Raw genomic sequence first — 18,291 nt, forward strand, 5'->3', positions numbered from 1 at the left:
ACGAAATAGAGTTGCGCTTACATGTAGCGACCAAATTTGGCCTAATTTTTAACCGCTCCTAAGCTAAAAGAAGCCCCCATCTCTTGCATTTGTTTTAACTTCAATAATATCTTTGAAAAGAGCGAGTTTTTTGGTATGGTTTATTTTTGACGTTTGTAATTTTTAAACGATGTAAGTGCTATTGATTATTTATTCGTGTTTTAGTTACGCAATCCATTGTTTGTGCGACGCTTTTTATAGATCGCCTTTCAGACACACGTGCGTTGAGATAAGAAAGCTGACATGTCACTTTTAAAATTATTATATAACGTTTGTAAATGTGACAAGTCACGTTTTTTTCACGAGATCGCAAGTGATCACCCACAGCGGAAAGTAATCCCTTGAGAAATTTAAACAGTCCCTTGATAAATTAAAAAAGTCCCTTGAGAGTTTACAAATATGTGGTTCCAAATTTTGTCCACTAACCCCTATTCTACGTTTTTAGCTTGTAAACAAGCAAAAACGTCGAAAAAAGGGGATGGCCTTAGTGTCATAGCAGCATTGAAACAGAAAAATGTTTACCATACCGCACGGACAAACTTGTGAGCTTGCTTGTGAGTAAATAGCAAACCTTTTAAAAAACTTACATGAAACTACATTTCTGCGTACTGTCTTTTTTTTTTTTTCAGTGCCACGGACAAAGAGGTAAACGAAGTTTCTGATAATGCTTGCTAATGATGTGGAAACTTGGAAAAGATGTTTTTTTTTTACTTAAAAGAACGCCCTGTCAAATACTATCACTGCCGTCATTTAAATGGTTTAAAACTTGTGTGAACCTTTAAAAACGAAAGTTTGTCAACCACTAGTATCAAGTTATTAGGGCGATCAGTGTTTGACATAATAAAAATTTGGTTTGTATCTGATCTTAAAATCGGTTTAAAAAGGTGGTAAAAAAACGTATAAAACTGAATTTTCGGTAACTCTCTGTTACCTTCATCAGAGTTAAAATTGGTTCAGTTTTGCATAATAAGTTTTTATACACCGCCGGTCTCTAGGGATGTTCCCAATGTTAAATAAACTTGTGGGAAATGCACATACTCATTCACACAGTTAATGTCCTGGATAGAATGTAGCGCTTGTACCAGGCTTGTGCTCTGCGCCGCGCGAATTCCACGATCTTTTGCTCTCTCCCACATAGGCAAAATCACATGTTTTGCATTTGACTTTGTACACAATTCCCTTGATTTGATTTGTGGCGGGGTGGTCTTTTGGTTTCTTAAAGATACTGCCCAATGTTTTAACAGGCTTGAAAGTGGTTCTTATGTTTTCTCTGCTAAGCACACGTCGAGGGAATTGTGTACAAAGTCAAATGCAAAACATGTGATTTTTGCCTATGTGGGAGAGAGCAAAAGATCGCGTGGAATTCGCGCGGCGCAGAGCACAAGCCTGGTACAAGGTCTAATAACGAAAGCGCAATAAGATTTCACGCGGAAACAACAGACCATGACATTCATCCGGATTATGTAGAAATTTTTATACGTTTTTTTTACCACCTTTTTAAACCGATTTTAAGATCAGATACAAACCAAATTTTTATTATCACTAGTATCAAGCTTGTTTCGATGGCGTTGGCTCAAGTTCTGACAGATGATTTAAAATGGCTTCCTAAGCTCTTATTAAATATTGCAACATTCGCCCACAGGTCTAAATAAAATTGGGTTTTCTTTTTATTTTATAAAAGGAGTATGCGATTCGAGTAATTTCCAAATTAAATTTCACTTCATAAAACGATATCGCACTTTTTGCATGAAATTTAAAGTGGAATTCTCGTAACATTTTCTATAGAACTCAGTGTTTATGCATCATCTACAAAATAGCAAAGCAATCAACGACATTTCCTTTCAATTGGTGTCTGCCAGTTCCTGTACTAAGGACCTACTACTCAAAAGTGAGAGAGTAAGTGACTTGACGCTGGTTGTCCCAAGCGTACAGCACTCTTTCTCTGGGGTTGTAGTCCACCATGTAGTTGTAGCGGTACTGGTTTGTGAACTGTATGTTGGGGTTCCACTGTTTTCCTGTCTTGGTGTCGTAAGCAAAGTTGATGGTAGTGGGGTTTGTGTAATAGTCGTCGATACAGTAGATCACTCCACAGGCCACAAAAGCATTACCCATCGATCCAATCTGTTCTGTTTATAAAAAAAATACAGTATTAGGTCAACAAGTTGATGAACCCTCAGTAGGCCCTTCGTCTAATTTAGTTTAACAGTGTTAAGTAAAATTAACGCCACCGTTAAAATACATTATCTGTATTTTATGCTAAACAACCGTGTAAGGTACTAAATCAGCAGGACACTTTGAGTTAGAATCGATTATAATATATTGGAACTGAAGGTTTTCTCAATCTATTTATTTAGTGTTAGTCAATCGAATCGCCTACTTCACTCAACCTGTGGACTTACTGTACAATTGACCTATTGTAACTTTAGAGATAAATTGAGGGGGATAGGATAAGTGAGCAAATTAAAATTTCATGTTTATGTGCCCAAGTTGCATTCTAATACCTGTATTCAAGTTCCATGTTCTCACTATGCGGTTGCTTTTCACGTCAATTTTTGCTGCGTTTAGGCGGTTGCTGTTCCCAGTGCTACCCCACAATACCCACAATCCCTGCTCGTCAACAGCCAGGTCCACTCCACTCCATCCACCCCATTGATACGTGTTACTCCTCGAGTAACCACTGAGGGTTATTTGAGCCTTAACGCGCTCTGTTTGCAGATTGTACTTGACGATATTGGCTGTATTAGCTCTGTCATGACAAGAGATATAAATAAAGGTATAGGAAGAATCTAACAGCAATAAGCAAGAACCGCCTCTTTTAACAAATTAAAGAAAGACTTTAAAGGAATTTTAACCCAGTTTAGTGAATTTTAAACTTAGTCCAGAAGAAGCAAAAACAATGACGGCGAACTGTCGAGAAATCGTCGAAAAACATGAATTAATTATAGAAACATAAAATGCCGGCATTAGCCACTGTAGCCGTGAATGCGTAACAGAAAATTTGACGGAATTGATTGAAAATAGAACAAAAATAATCCTAAACAAACGTCGTCAGAGAGCTAAAATGTAACCTGTTGTAGTAGAGATATGGTCCATACACCACTCCCCCAGTTCCGTCCCAGTAGTATGGCAGTGTGTACGTCTTGCGAGTTACGCCTGCTTTGAACTTCTGCATGTTTTCAAACTCTTCAACCACGTTTCTTGAAGAATATGAACCCATAGTAAATATGGTCTCAGTACCCATGATTCCTAGCGAGTCTTTCATCCAGGCTCCTTGTGTGAAAGGACGAGTGTTATGAGTGACAGGTTTACCAACAGACTTGATGGTAGAACAGCTCTCTGCAAGTAACAAATACAAAAGCGCCTTACTATATAAAATTGAAAGACCCAAATTTTATAATCCATGTAAGAATGTTGCTTCTTCAACCTATTGACTACCTCAGTTTTGGTTCCAAGGCCAAGTTATAGATCAGTGATGCCTATATCTTAACGAAACCGCGCATGTCGGTCTTGTTTTGATTCACGAATGACTTAAAATTTTACATAAGTAGTGGAGAAGTATATAGTAGTATGTCTTCTTACGTAAGTTGCTATGCGGAATTAATGATCTATGAAAACAAGAACTTTTCGAAACTTGATTATTTGACCTACAGTCAGTTATTATTTGACTTGAATATTTGACCTACATTGCCAAAATGTTTACGTCACCCAATATAAACTGGCACCTTACGTTTTACTTCAACAGCAGTAAAAGCCTCGATAAAAAATTTTCCTGCACTTGTAGCAACGCATAGATAGTTTCCAGCATCCTCAAGTTTTAAATCTCTGATGAGCAGCCCCTCCCTTGACACAGTACTTCTCCCCACGGGAAGTTCTGCTCCTTGTCTTTTCCAGGTAATCACCGGCTGTCCAACACCTGTCGCACTGCAGTTCAGCTTCAAATTTTTGCGAGTAAATGCTGAAACGTTTGCGGGCGGTTTAACGGTAAACTTTGGAAGGGAGACCACTACTAACAGAGTTTTACCAACAGCTTTGCCAAGAAGGTTAGATGCTGTACAAACGTAGTTGTCTGAATCAGTTTTACGGACGTTAAATATTTTCAGCGCGCTGTCATTATACTCTACCCTCCCCTGAGGTAACTGACCAAACGGCTTGACCCACGTGACCACCGGACGCGGATAACCAGTCACGTGACAGACCGGAAGAGTGACGTTACTTCCTGCTAAGGCGTACAGTGGTCCCAGATCAATAGAAACACGCGGACGGACTTGGACAAAAGAAATTACAAAATAAAATCAGTCTTTTTTTGCTTTCTACAAGACATTCAAGCATACTCTGCATCTTTGATATTGAGACAGACAGACAGACAGACAGACAGACAGACAGACAGACAGAGACAGACAGACAGAAGCAGCTCAATTTAACGCGGAATTTCTTGAAATTCAAAGAATTAGTTTCCAAGAAGGCCGTGCTTTAAAAAATTGTTACAGACACTGCAATTACTAACGTTACAAATGCACAATAGGCTAGTGAAGAAGTGAGATTTGTAACGATTTGAAACATTGAGGGGTTTACTGGAAAACAAAGAAATTCATATGTGATCAAATATCAGTATAAAAATTATGTACATACGGTATACACAAATTCCGAACACTGAGTAGCCCTCTTTTATTTCAATTGATTTGCTTCCCCATACTGTGCACGTAAATTTCATGTTTCCAGTCACCCACCTTTTGACAAAAATTACTCTGAAAACATACCATTTACTACAAGCCTAGCCACTTTCCGCGCCAGTCCTAAGATGTTCACCGCTGAACACTGGTACTCGCCGGCGTCATTTCCTGTCACATTCTTCAAGTGTAAGCGTCCTCCTGAAACCGCTGACTGTGTTATTTCAGATCCATTCTCCAGCTTACTCCACACTATTCTTGGCTTAGGATTACCGCTGGCCGAACACTGAAACGAAACTGACCCAGTCTCGTTCACTGTCCCTGTCACAGGAGAAAGTCCAACCACAGGAACTGAAATCGATTCACCAGGTTCTCCTTTACTTCCCGGCATGCCTGCGGGTCCCATGTCTCCCTTCTCCCCTTTGGTTCCAGTCTCTCCCTTCATTCCAACAGGTCCCATGATGCCTTGCTTGCCGCTTTTTCCTGGAGATCCCATAATGCCTCTGTCACCTTTGTCTCCAGGCCTTCCTTTCTTTCCTCTGGGTCCAGGCGGGCCGGGAGGGCCTGGTGGGCCACAAGGTCTCGTTCGACCATTTGCCTGACATAACTGCAGTCTGCCGTCCGACAAGAGTTCATTAATTTTAAGTATCGCGTCCGCTCTACTTTTATGTTCGGTTGTCGTCTTGATCGGATCAGCTTGGCGTCTGTTTCTAGCAGATGTAACGGCGTGGAATTCTATGAACAAAAGAATACAATATCCACATTTCACTGGAACAATTTGAAGTACGAAAAATTAAATTCAAAATCGTGGTACGGTTAAAATGGTAACTAAAATTTTCGGCATTTACTTTAAGTTTTCTCTGGTGTCAATTATACTGAGTTCATAAACCCTTGGAATGGTCTTACTAAGTTTGTGGATGTTGAGCGTAAATCCCAAAAAAACCAAGATAATGGTTTTTCAAAAACGTGCGAAAAAATGTACTGAACATGTATTTTACATAGGAAATCAAACAATTGATGTTGTACAAGATTATACTTATTTAGGAACCAAAATATCTTCTACAGGAAATTTTAAAATCTCACTTGATCACCTAAAAGAGAAAGGACTTCATGCACTTTTTAGTTTGAGACGACACACAAATTTTAGTAGATTGAAACCTTCTCTTGCCTGTAAAATCTTTGATGCAATGATATCTCCAATTTTGCTCTATAATAGTGAAATTTGGGGTGGTTATGTAAAATCTGATTTTAAAGCCTGGGATGGTTCACAAATTGAAAGAACACATCTACAGTTTTGTAAACGCTATCTTGAAGTAAGTAATAAGGCTTCTAATGTTGCATGTAGAGCTGAGCTTGGTCGACTTCCTCTCCTTATCACCATTATTCAAAGAATCCTCAACTATTTGATATATCTCCAAGAAAAGCAACCGGTTTCTTTTGTTAGACAGTCTTTTTTAATTTCATTAGAACTTCACACCGCTGGTAAAAATTGTTTTTACTCTAATCTTATGAAGATATCCGAATATTTTAATTTTGGTAATTTTAATCCTGATTTAGTAGACACCGCAAAAGTGACAATGTTCTGAATGTTTCTGCAGTCAATGAAACAGAAATATATTTCGTATTGGCAGCATACTCTACAGCATTCTCAAAAACTAGAATTTTATAGATCTTTTAAGAACGAATATGCTACCTCCAATTATCTAGAGTTAACTAGGAAAGTTTCTGGTAGGAGAACATTAGCTAAATTACGTATTAGTATTAATCATAAGTTAATGATCGAACTAGGCAGATATAACAATACGCCCAGACATAATAGGCTCTGCCCGGTCTGTGATTGTAATAAAACCGAAGACGAAATTCATTTTCTCTTTTATTGTTCCAAATATACAACAATAAGAGATAACTTTTACAAGACAATACAGCCTATCATCTTAAATGTCAGCCGACTACCAGTGCCTGACTTGATTTTAGAATTAATGAATTCTTCCGATCATTTTGTGACCATGCAATTGATTAAATTTATATCATCTTGTTTTGATTTACGTAACAAAATACTATCAATGTAATTAATTTTATATGTAATCATTTTTGTTTTTGTTTTTTACTATATATTATTATTATTTTATTATTTTTATTATTATTATTATAAATAAGTTTACGCTTTTGCAATATTGTAACACATTTACAGTCATGCAAATAAAGCTTGTTGTTGTTGCTGGGTTGATCCATTTCCGATCACATAACGTAACACTAGGGAATTGCTTTTTCGAATTAATAATATTCAGTTGAGAAAATTGGATTATCTTTTAAAACACTTCTTTTCCTTAATGGAGAAGGGTTTTTTTCTGATCTGGCTGCTTGCAGACACAACAACCGTGACGATACTAACATTTACGGCGTAGCTCGATACGAACATTGTACTGTTTATACGCTAACACTCTGAACTCTCCGTTTGAGCAAACAGATTGTTATTTTCTAATTATAGCCATGAGACACCTGAAAGCCGCGTTTACAAAAGTTATTTTTCAAGTGTTGATATAACCCGGCTCACATGCCCAAAACTGTGGAATTACGTTTCATGCAACACGAGAAAACTACTATACAGGACACGCATAGGCCCATACGACCTAGGAATTTTCATTTTTGAATAAAAACTTGAGCATTATTAGATTTATATTGTTATTATATTTCAAAAACATAAGACACCTTTTCGTCAATTTTAGGAATTTGTCAACGATATACTAAGCTTTCCCGGAAATGACAAGAATATATTTGTTTATTGTTTATTTAATTGTTTAATATAATCCAAAAAAAGGACTTTTTTGTTTGTAGTTTGTAGATTTGTGAAAAGTCATTGATGATCATAATCAATTTCCTTTAATACCATTCGGATATGCAGTCAACTTGATCTGCGTGACCCTCGCTTCTGTTTCGTTCTGAATTGGGTGTACTACGTTTTCCTTCATATTGTTGTTGAGAATGAGTCATGCATTATTTAGCCAATAAAAGCAATCTTCAAAGTTTTAAATGAGTTATTTCAAAGATTAATAATTCTGAAAACGTACCAGCAGGGGAACGACTCATCTGGATGAATTTCTCGTTGGTTGACACGGCGTCTTCAAGGGCGTTTATTTTCTTCTTTTGCTCGTTCAACTCCACTTCCATTCTGAAAAAACCGACGCAGTACAACAAAACCGATAAAATGGAAATTATGGAAGCAAAGGATGGGCAACCACCTTGCTTTTGAACAGTCATTTTGGCGATTTATCGCCAGTACACAGTCTGAAATCTGCTTCGACGAGTTATTCAAGGATTAGTCCAGTAGTCAGGAGGTCACGAGTGTAAATCTATACATTGTAAAAGCTTGCCAAGATTTACAAACAGTTTTCAAGCGTGGGGAGGAGAGTGGGGCCTGTGTATGTACGGAATGCTCTCGATTAAACGCCGGTGGAATTTTTATAATCTTGCACATTTTGAATCTAGCGTTTATTCTAGGTTAATTTAAGCTAAATTTAATTTAGGCTAAGTAGGTTCTTAATAAGGTTCTTAATTTCTAAGGACGAGCCATAGTTTTTGATTGTACAAGAAGAAAAAAAATGGGTTTGGTCCTTCATTATGCAGCATTTATTCATAACTGTATTTTAAGCCTCATGCAAGGTCCAAAGAAGACAATTACAGTCTATGTGAATCTGTCTTTTCTTTATTTGTAAATACAGTTTGGGATGTTCTGAACAAAATGTTTATAAAAATTTTCTATAACCCACATATAAGAACCTGCTGAAATTTGCTTGGCTAAACAGGTTCTTATATTTTGGGGTATTAAAATGGCAAATTTCTGCCAGCAGGTTCTTAAACCACTAGGTTCTTACACGCGGTTGTTTACTGTACCATAATTACCTACGCATGTATAAAGATCAGTACTGTCAGTATGAAACTTAACGATCGTGAAGAAATTACTTATATAGATCCGGCTAAATGAAAAATGGCTTTTTGTTTGTTTTGTTTTTATTTCTGATGAAAGTAAACTTTTAGTCTACATTTTGTGTAAGTTTGCTGCCGTCACCGCGGAAGTTTAGACTACAGTGTGCTCCTGTTTTGATCAAATATCGTGATATTGTGGTTTTGGTCGCGTCACTGAATGGTTATAAGTGGATACTTAGTGAGCGGAACATTCTTTTGAGTTGCACCTGTGCCTGGTGTTATGACATGTAAAAAAAAGTTGACTCAGCACTAATTACGCTCTTTGATACAACGTTAACTATGAAATGCGTTTCTGTAACCATATATTGCGGAATTAGTGAAGGTTCTTGAGTAAACTAACAGCACTCGATTAGACTTTTGTTGTTTATCGTTTCCTTTTCTAATAATCTGACCGATTTCTATGATAACGATGTTTGAATGGCTAATTGTCTTGCTTCATTAGAAGGTTTAATTTGTGTGTGCAATCTAGCTACAGTGTACGCATGTCTTCATGTCATATTGGGTGCTGTATAGAAATAACATCTCTTTACCCTGGGCGACCAGAGAGCCGAGTGCTTCGTGCTTTCTTATCATTTTGTTTTTTTCTTTTGAAAGCAGAGTTTGCATTTAGAGTACTTTTTACCGTCAACGCGGAATTTTATACCAGAGCATTTTCCTGTTTTGATCAATTAACTTAGCGCTATATCGTGCTTTTGGCTACGTCATTGAAAGGTTACTTAAGTAGGTCATTGAGCAGAGCAATATTGAAAAATCCTGTGAACTGCATCTGTGCATACCTTGGTAAAGCAGCCACCCCATCATTTGAAAAAATAACTCCTGCACGCTTTAAGATGACACAACAACAAAGGACCTTTCTTACAATCGATGACCAAAAACTAAGATTATCGGACAATTCAGGGCTGATTAAACAAGATTTCTTGGTCTAAATTAAAACGCAAGGATCGATCTTTCTAAATTTATGAAGTAAATGTTCAAATCATGTTCAATTGTTTTTTGGTTAGGGAGAAATGAACCTTATTCAATTTTTCCTAAGAAATAATTTAGGCTATAATGTATTCAAGTGTGAAGTTGTTGACTAAGATCCGCCAGACAAATCAAGGTTTTGCCAAATTATGTGTAAACTTCGATCACTACTCAGCCACATTTTATTGTTACACCCCCAAACACACTGATTTTTGAAAGCCACAATACGAAACACAACCGTTAAAATATACACAAGAGTTTTAATTACACCTTCAAAACTCTATAAAACGTCTAAACTCTTCACCTGAAATTGATTTACAAAAAATTTACACAATCTCGTAAGTGAGTGTTATTTCAGACCCTTTTCGACTGACACCATGAAGAGCGACTGCCCTTCCAGTCAGGTAAATTTTAACACATCTGTTCAATTTTCAATTTTCTAAGTTCCAACTGAATTTAGAAGCACTTGCGATGTACAATGGAAGGACCAGATTCGTCATATTCCTGTTTGGAGATCCACATCTGTTCGAAGGTGGATAGGGAAGCCAGGATGGAGCCTCCAATCCATGCAAAGTACTTGCGCTCTGGAGGAGCGATGATCTTGATCTTCATGGTTGGTGGGGCAAGGGCAGCAATTTCTTTCTGCATTCGGTCAGCAATACCAGGGAACATGGTTGAACCACCAGAGAGGACGGTGTTGGCATAGAGATCCTTACGGATGTCTACATCGCATTTCATGATGGAGTTGTATGTTGTCTCATGAATACCAGCAGATTTCATTCCAAGTAAAGCAGGCTGGAACATCGCCTCTGGGCAGCGGAATCGCTCATTTCCAATGGTGATCTCCTGGCCGTCAGGAAGCTCATAGCTTTTTTCAAGGCTTGATGCTGCGGTGTTCATCTCCTGTTCAAAGTCCAGGGCAACATAGCACAACTTCTCCTTGATGTCACGGACAATTTCACGCTCGGCCGTTGTGGTGAAAGAGTAGCTTCTCCCTTTGAGGATCTCCATGAGATAGTCAGTCAGATCTCTACCAGCAAAGTCGAGATGCAGTGTGGCATGGGGCAGAGCGTGACACTCGTAGATAGGTACAGTGTGACTCACATCATCACCACTGTCCATAACAATACCAGTGGTACGACCAGACGCATACAGAGACAGCACGGCCTGGATGGCTACATACATAGCTGGTGTGTTAAAAGTTTCAAACATGGTCTGCAAGAACGTTAACCAAGAATAGAATTAACTTACAATCAAGACATAAATAGTAAAAATGTAATAATTGCTCTAATGTAAAATTGGAAATTCTGGAGATCAAATTTGGACATGTTATGACGAAAGCTAAACTAGTTCAGTGCGCAACTCTTACAATTTTTTAGCGATTTCACTAAGAATTTTGGAAGAGGCTACTTTGTACTCAGGGTCGAATAAACAAGCGATCGAGCAACTGAAAACATTTCCGGGCAAATTGATTAATGCAAGCGCCACCCAAAATCCGGTATTTAAATATTCAAAACACGCGATTTGAAACATATCAAAAGGCAATAAAAGACAAATTAACCGGTTGACTGCGCGCATTACACAACAACTGTTTCTTTTTTTTTTGCAGGCGGAGTGCTTTTCGACGCGAATCAAAACAAAACAGGGGGCGGGGTGCAATTCTTTCTGGCATAGTTTCAAACAAGAGTTTAGCGAATTTCAGAAAGGTTAATACCTGGGTCATCTTTTCTCTGTTTGCTTTGGGATTCAAAGGATCTTCTGTGAGGAGAACGGGATGTTCTTCAGGAGCAACTCGAAGTTCGTTGTAGAAGGTGTGATGCCAGATCTGTAAAACAATCCACAACACTGTTTTAAAACTCGGATCACTGGTTAAATGCTGGTCAAATGCAACGGTCAAATGCAATAGTATATTTACTCTTTCCATGTCATCCCAGTTTGTGACAATACCGTGTTCGATGGGATATGTCAGTGTCAATACACCTCGCTTACTTGCGGCTTCGTCGCCGACAAACGGGTCTTGCTGGCCCGCCGTACCATACCATGCACGTTGGTGACGAGGACGGCCAACGATCGAAGGAAAAACGGCTCGAGGAGCATCGTCTCCAGCAAAACCGGCCTTGCACATACCGGATCCATTGTCAACTACCAAAGCGACAACATCTTCATCGGCCATTTTTTTAGTTTCAAAGGTTGGTCTTCCAAGACACTGAAATATCACAACTACAAGCTGTATGCGCTTCCAGAGCAAATAGGACGAACAACGGTTTCGGCACCGGTATTTGTACCTGCCACACAACAGTAGTACACAAGTTGGTACCAAATTTCGTAAAAAGTTAGTGCATTTCAAGTCACCCAATGGGGATAGGATCCTACAGGGAAACCGACGATATGACGTCACTAGCTCACAGCGGAACATGCGAATTTTTTCTTGTAAGACGCGCATGATTTTCCTTCAAACAGTTCAAAGCGAATTTAAATCATTGTAAAAGTGGATTACGTTCCTTTATTTTAATTTGAATATATGTTTATAGATCAAAATTATACTCCGCAGAATTTTATTATCCAGCAATAAACACACCCAGCCACCCCAGGTGCCAATATAAAAACAACACAATAAACCTGTAGCTAACGCACCAGCAATATAACTTAAAATTCAACGTAAATTTATTCTTGTGGACGTAACTTAATTACCAGTGGTTTCTAGGACGTAAATAAAGAAATATATTACACTAAGAACAGAAATAACAGCATACAACAAGGAAAATACTAGAAGACAAACGAAGGAAACGATATGTACCTGACGATTTGGACACGCGGCGAAACGAAGGACGACAAACGAACGTAGCTTCTTAGATATAAACGAATCCTTCCGTGAAGAAATAATATGCATAAAACCCGCGAAAAGGTGACTTAATATACACGCTAGACTGGGCCAAGTAATACATAATCGCGGTAGACTGGGCCTAGGGATTGGTTTCTACAAAACCTTTGAGCAAAAGTCAATATTCCCCAAACCAAAATTCGACCAACTTACAGAATAAAGTTAAGTTGCTATAGTATACTAACAGTAATCGATTAGATATTTGTATTAGTTCTTGCTTATCTTTTCCTTTTCAAATAGTCTGAGCGATTTCCATGAGTACGATGTTTGATGGCCAACTGTCTCGCTTCAGTAGGTGTTAGTGTGTATAATCTAGTGCATTGTAAGCTTGTTTATATGACAAAAACGGAGCTGTATGTAAAAGATAATCTTTGCACACTGGGCTTTGCTTTGTTTTCTCAACATGGCTGTTATGTTTACTTTTTGTTTCCTATTCATGATAGAGTTTGCATTAAGAGTACTTTTTACCATCAATGCAGAATTTTAGAACTCAGCGTCTTCCTGTTTTGATCAAAGTTCGTGCTATCGTGCTTTTGGCCTCGTCAACATTCTGTAAACTACACCTGTGATAAAAACAGTTCATTAAAAAAAAAAAAAAAAAAAATCAGCTTCGAGCCAAAGTGGCGCATACTGCCGGAGCTTATCCCGGTTTCCTTAGCATTAAGCAGCTAGGAGTATTTCTACTCCCCCCTGGATGGGATGCTAGTCCATCGCAGGGAACCCCCCAGCATTATTTCGCCGGTACCCATTTATACACCTGGGTGGAGAGAGGCACTATGAGAGTAAAGTGTTTTGCCCAAGAACACAACACAGTGACCCCGGCCAGGGCTCGAACCCGGAACGCTCGCTCCGGAGTCCGGCGCGCTAACCATTAGGCCACCGCGCCTCCCTGTGTCAAAAAAAAAAAACAGTTCATTACTCTATCTTAAAAACAGGTGTTTCTAGGTTTTTGAGAAACTTTCTCCTAACAAAATCCCAAACTATCTCAGATCCTTTTATGCATTTAATGATATTTCCGTTTTACTCCAGGCCCCGTTAGGTAGTGTTTGTCTCGCGACCACCGTCAGACTGATGTTATGACATTTCAACAGATAAAAAAGGTAGTCCAAAAGAAACAATGCGCTTAAGAAGCTTAAAATCGGGCGGTTAATAATTATCTATCTGGTTTGACTTGAAAGGCAGGGTTCAGTACAGCAAAAACCACGAAGCAGCTACTTAAGGTCATTGCCCTGTATTGCATCGCGCATCCTTACTGCAGAGAATTTGAAGCGTCCGCACATCAACAAAAATGGCGACTTTTTTCTTCGAGGCTTAGTCCGCTAGAGAAATAAATCGTCGCTTTCTCGTGAACGAGTATGACCACCTTTCAATTTTTAGCTGGCTTACTGGAATGGATCGCACCCCTTGCTGCCTTGCACTTTGTGACGACTCGCTGTATGACCCCTTATAATAGACTGTCTTTACTAGCCCAGTTGAAGAGGTTGTTCATAGAATCAATGGGTGTGACCGTATCACAGAACTGTAAATGGTAGATCACTACAGTATGTTTTTTTTTTGGTGTTGTGTTCAATTTGTTTGTGTGTACATAGTACTCGTGTGTGAAAAAATTCACTGCATTAAGTGGGTTTCCTGTTTAGTGTTGTTTTGTTTGTATGCAGTGACCAGTGATTCCCCCCCCCCCCCCCCACCCCCCTCAGGCATAAGCAGGCCATTCACTTGTTATGCAAAAGAACAAAAGTTAAATCCCAGGTACCTGGGAGAAAAGTGAGTGGGGGACTCCCCTGCCTCTTATCTTCTCCGACCATGGTACTCCTTTGTAAAAAACTTATAGCCAATCAGGTGTAAAGGGGGATGACGACTGGATAACTTGCAGGACTGTCATTAAGTTTTTACGCAGCCAATCATTAAAGTTATCACCCGTAACATTTAAAACCAATCAACACTTTTACCTGTAACATTGAGTGAGCTCATGATCAGCCGTAACAGGTGTTACAGGTTTAAGTCAGTCCATTGCTCGAACTTAACGGTCGTCCACTCGTCCAAAACGAGTAGTGTTTCTTGTCACTAGTCCTCTGGACGAGTAAAGTTACAGTTCTCCGATAAATAATTGCTTTTGTATCGTACTAAAAGGACTAAAAGTGTCGAAGGCAAGCAAACGAAGAATTTCCTGAAAACGAATGTTTCGAAACGACGAGCAAAAAATGCTAGGCGTTCTCTTAGCAGGTGAGAGTCTGGGTTCTACTCGAAATGAAATGCATCGTGGGATGCAATATGGCGGCTTTTCGTGTCTTTCGATGTTTTCTTAACTTGATACATGTACATGTAGATCTTGGTCGCATCCATATTTTCTTACAAAGTACAAATTGTCGAAATGTCCAAACGAACACAAGCTCAAAGTTCACTGAGTTCTTTCTTCAAAGGAAAGCAAGATCAAGAAATTAACGCAACACCTTCGGTGCCTGCTGCAGCTCTGACCAAAAGAACACGGAAGTTTCGGGATCGTGGGAATCCGAACAAGAAAGCAACAGACGAGTGTGAGAAAAATGGCGTCTTATTGACGAAACCTACCTTTGTCACTTGCACGATCGATCAAAACAGCCGCCATCTTGTTTCCCTCGATCTAGTCCTTCTTGTTTCAAACTATCAGCTAGTAGTAAAACCAGGAACGCTGGAACGCTGGAACGGCGGAACGCCGAAATACTAAAACCCGGAACAGATAAAATATATATAAATATAAAGAGCTAACCGTAAAGATGCTAACCGAAGTACATAGTAGGCTAACCGAGGTGAAGAGTAGACTAACCGGAGTGAATAGTAAGGCTAACCGCAGTGCATAGTAGGCTTACTATTCGTTCCGGTTAGCCTACGATGCACTCCGGTTAGCCTACTATTCACCTCGGTTAGCCTACTATGTACTTCGGTTAGCCTGTTTACTGTTAGCTCTTTATATTTGTAAGGGTTACACAATATATCTTCTGCATTCTGGATTTTAGTATTCCAGCATTCCTGGTTTTATTACTAGCTGATGAACTGAGTCCTGTTTGTCAAAGATCGAGGCATACTGGGCACAGGACTGGATCGAGGGAAACAAGATGGCGGCTGTTTTGATCGATTGTGCAAGTAGCACAGGTAGGTTTCTCGTGTCTGTTTTTTCGAATTAACTTCACTTAGGCCCGGTTCAGATACCGTACTTTTCATGAGCCGAACTCAATTCGAATTTGGACCGACCCAAATTTACAAAAGTACGCCTCTTGATTCAGACGCCGTACTTTTTGGCCGTTCCGAGGCTGTTCCTAATACAGTTCGAATAAAACCAGTCAAACTGCCGGCAAAATACATTATAATAATTTATGAATTAGGATCGGCACGTGAAAAATACGGCGTCTGAATCAAAGCAGTTCCGAAGGCGTTCCACATGCGAAATTTCGGCCAAGCCAGGTGGGAAGAACGGGTGAGCCGTTCCAAATTGAAATAGCCGTTCTCATTTGATTCAGACGCCGATCATTTCATGTACTTAATTCAAGGAATTTGGTTCGGCTCATGAAAGAATCGGCATCTGAACCGGGCCTTAGATAATTTATTATTTGTGGGAGGCACAGTGGCCCATAAATCGTTAGCATGCTGGACTCCGGATTAAGCGGTCTGGGTTCGTGGCTCGGCCAGGGCACTGCATTGTGTTCTTGGGCAAGAAACATGCCTCTCCCACACAGATGTATAAATGGGTACTGGTGCATTTACTGTCAGGGGTAACCTTGTGATGGACTGGCATCCCATCCATGGGGAGTAAAATACTCCTAGTCGCTTATTGGTACAGAAACCGGGAAAAGCTCTGGCTGTATGGGCCACTTGGCTTGGACGCAGACTTAATTTTATTTGAATCATGCACTCATGACTCATTGACTTATAAGACTCATATAAACTTTATTTTCATTTTTGGTATTTTTGTAGTATTTACGTAATTGCTCATGGATATATCTTGCTTGTTTAGTTGAGGGTGACTGACTAAATTTTCATGTTAGCATTCCCTGTACTAACAAATAAGAATTTCAAATTTGAGAGCATCTATGGTACTTATAATAACCTTATATCTAGAGCTCCCTAATTCAACTGCTTAGCTATCAACCATATTATCCTTAATTTATCTTTTGAATGCTGAGAAGAACAGATTTTTTTAATATGGATGAAAAAGAAGATAAAAAGTGAAACTTGCCACTTCACAATTAAGGTGGACATGATTGGGGTATGGGGAGAATCTGGGCTGGCCTGGTACATGTGCTGCTGTAACAAAATCTTTTTTCCCCTGTAATATACCCATGGTATTTACATGTCAAAAAAAATGTTCACCAAATTTTACTATCTCTTGCTGTCCAATAAATATAGGGGAGTTTTCACATGGTACTTAGCACCTTGAAGTATTGCAAAAGCTAGATTCAACAAATGAGGCTATCGTCTTTCCAATTCAGACCTTGGCCTCATATCCTGTAATCTTAGTGGTTGTAGAGATAATATTTGGGAGAAATATATAGTGGATTATTGTTTGGGAGTCTTGAACTAGGTGTAATCCACAGACTTGGCAGTATGCAAATGCTGACAGAGTCATAAATTTTTCACTTCTCAGTGATAGCTAATATATGTAAATAATTGTATGAGTTGAATAAATTTTTTAAATAAGTTGAGCTGCTCTCATTGCATTTGCTAAAATTATACTATTTTTCCAGGTCATGGCAAAAAGCTTTAAAAGAGGAAAAGGAAGTTATGATATGATCAAGGAACATAATAAAATAACTTTTGAATGAGTGGCGTTGAATTCTATTATCAAGTTACCGTAAAAACTATGCTTGTTTCAACCCTGCTTTCACACAAAATACAAACACTGGAAAATTTTGAGTATAAACAGAAAAGTGATTGAAGTTTCTAAGGCAGCAGCAAAGAAAGATACCCTAATGCGGGGCTGTTAAAATCCAAGATACTGGATTTTGTGACCGGATTTAAAACTGTAGTGGCAGAAAATTTTTGGAACCGAATGATACTAATATTTACATTTATCACCTCAGTGTGAATTTTTCCAAATATACAATTGTAATCAGGATAATTCTGAACAAAGTATTAGAACGTTTGTACCTACATGTACCTGGAACATTTTTAAAGACTAGATGTTTTTATTAATAATTAGAACATTGTATGGACACAGAAAAGATCTAAACGATCTAGATTGTATCCGCCAAGGGTCAAGTTTGATTTAATTCCCCCCCCCCCCCCCCAGTACACTCTTTTTTATTATAAGAATACTGTTCACGTTAAAACAGGAGGAAGATTTAAAATGATCGGAAATGATAACGAAAGTGTACTACAATACTTCAACTGTCATAAATGCCTGATGAAAAACTACATTCACTTGAAACAGCCCCTTTTTTAGGCTGAAGTATCCTTGTTTGTGGCGAACTTCAGAATGAGATCTCGTGAAAAAAATCCTTTATATTGATAAGTACAGCGCAGTGCGGTGGAATCTTGATTTATCGAACTCAAGAGGAAACGGAAATTGATTCGAGAAAGCGTGCGTTAAATTGAAGCTTTTAAATACGTAACGTAAATCCAAGGAAAACAACCACTGGTTTGAGTTATACGGAGGTTCAAGAAAACGTGGGTTAAATCGGGATTCTATTGGGGTGTCTACAAAACGAAGACCGAAGACCCAAAAACGAAAACCCAAAAACGAAGACTTAATTAACAAAGTAACCTTTATGGAAAAAAGTTGTA

At 38.8% G+C, this 18,291-nt stretch overlaps 2 protein-coding genes and 1 long non-coding RNA gene across 6 annotated transcripts; 1 reads left to right on the plus strand and 2 right to left on the minus strand.

The window, feature by feature from the left end:
* Positions 1 to 635: 635 nt before the first annotated feature.
* LOC144658883 (uncharacterized) lies at positions 636 to 8,135 on the minus strand. Its single transcript, XM_078519373.1, has 6 exons — positions 7,775 to 8,135; positions 4,797 to 5,441; positions 3,767 to 4,303; positions 3,108 to 3,375; positions 2,541 to 2,785; positions 636 to 2,165 (listed from the first exon to the last, which is right to left on the minus strand). The coding sequence occupies exons 1-6, from the start codon at positions 7,962 to 7,964 to the stop codon at positions 1,918 to 1,920; spliced, it is 2,133 nt and encodes a 710-aa protein (XP_078375499.1). The 5' UTR covers positions 7,965 to 8,135; the 3' UTR covers positions 636 to 1,917.
* Positions 8,136 to 9,170: 1,035 nt separating this feature from the next.
* On the minus strand, positions 9,171 to 14,744 carry LOC144658889 (actin, cytoplasmic-like). 4 transcript variants are annotated; one of them, XM_078519385.1, is made up of 5 exons: positions 14,484 to 14,744; positions 13,003 to 13,097; positions 11,569 to 11,938; positions 11,368 to 11,478; positions 9,171 to 10,868 (listed from the first exon to the last, which is right to left on the minus strand). In XM_078519385.1, the coding sequence occupies exons 3-5, from the start codon at positions 11,824 to 11,826 to the stop codon at positions 10,110 to 10,112; spliced, it is 1,128 nt and encodes a 375-aa protein (XP_078375511.1). In that variant the 5' UTR covers positions 11,827 to 11,938; positions 13,003 to 13,097; positions 14,484 to 14,744; the 3' UTR covers positions 9,171 to 10,109. The 4 variants fall into 4 exon arrangements, with proteins under 4 accessions (XP_078375511.1, XP_078375508.1, XP_078375507.1 ...); XM_078519382.1 differs by lacking the exons at positions 13,003 to 13,097; positions 14,484 to 14,744 and adding an exon at positions 12,640 to 12,938 and having other exon boundaries at positions 11,569 to 12,272; XM_078519384.1 differs by lacking the exon at positions 13,003 to 13,097 and having other exon boundaries at positions 9,172 to 10,868.
* Positions 14,745 to 14,808: 64 nt separating this feature from the next.
* Positions 14,809 to 17,552, plus strand: LOC144658914 (uncharacterized). The gene is made up of 2 exons (XR_013571801.1): positions 14,809 to 15,068; positions 17,253 to 17,552. It is a non-coding gene; the product is annotated as an uncharacterized LOC144658914 (long non-coding RNA).
* The last annotated feature ends 739 nt before the right edge of the window (positions 17,553 to 18,291 follow it).

The sequence above is a fragment of the Oculina patagonica genome, chromosome 6, assembly GCF_052425735.1.
Source record: "Oculina patagonica isolate OP01 chromosome 6, crgOcupat, whole genome shotgun sequence".
Lineage (NCBI taxonomy): Eukaryota > Metazoa > Cnidaria > Anthozoa > Scleractinia > Oculinidae > Oculina > Oculina patagonica.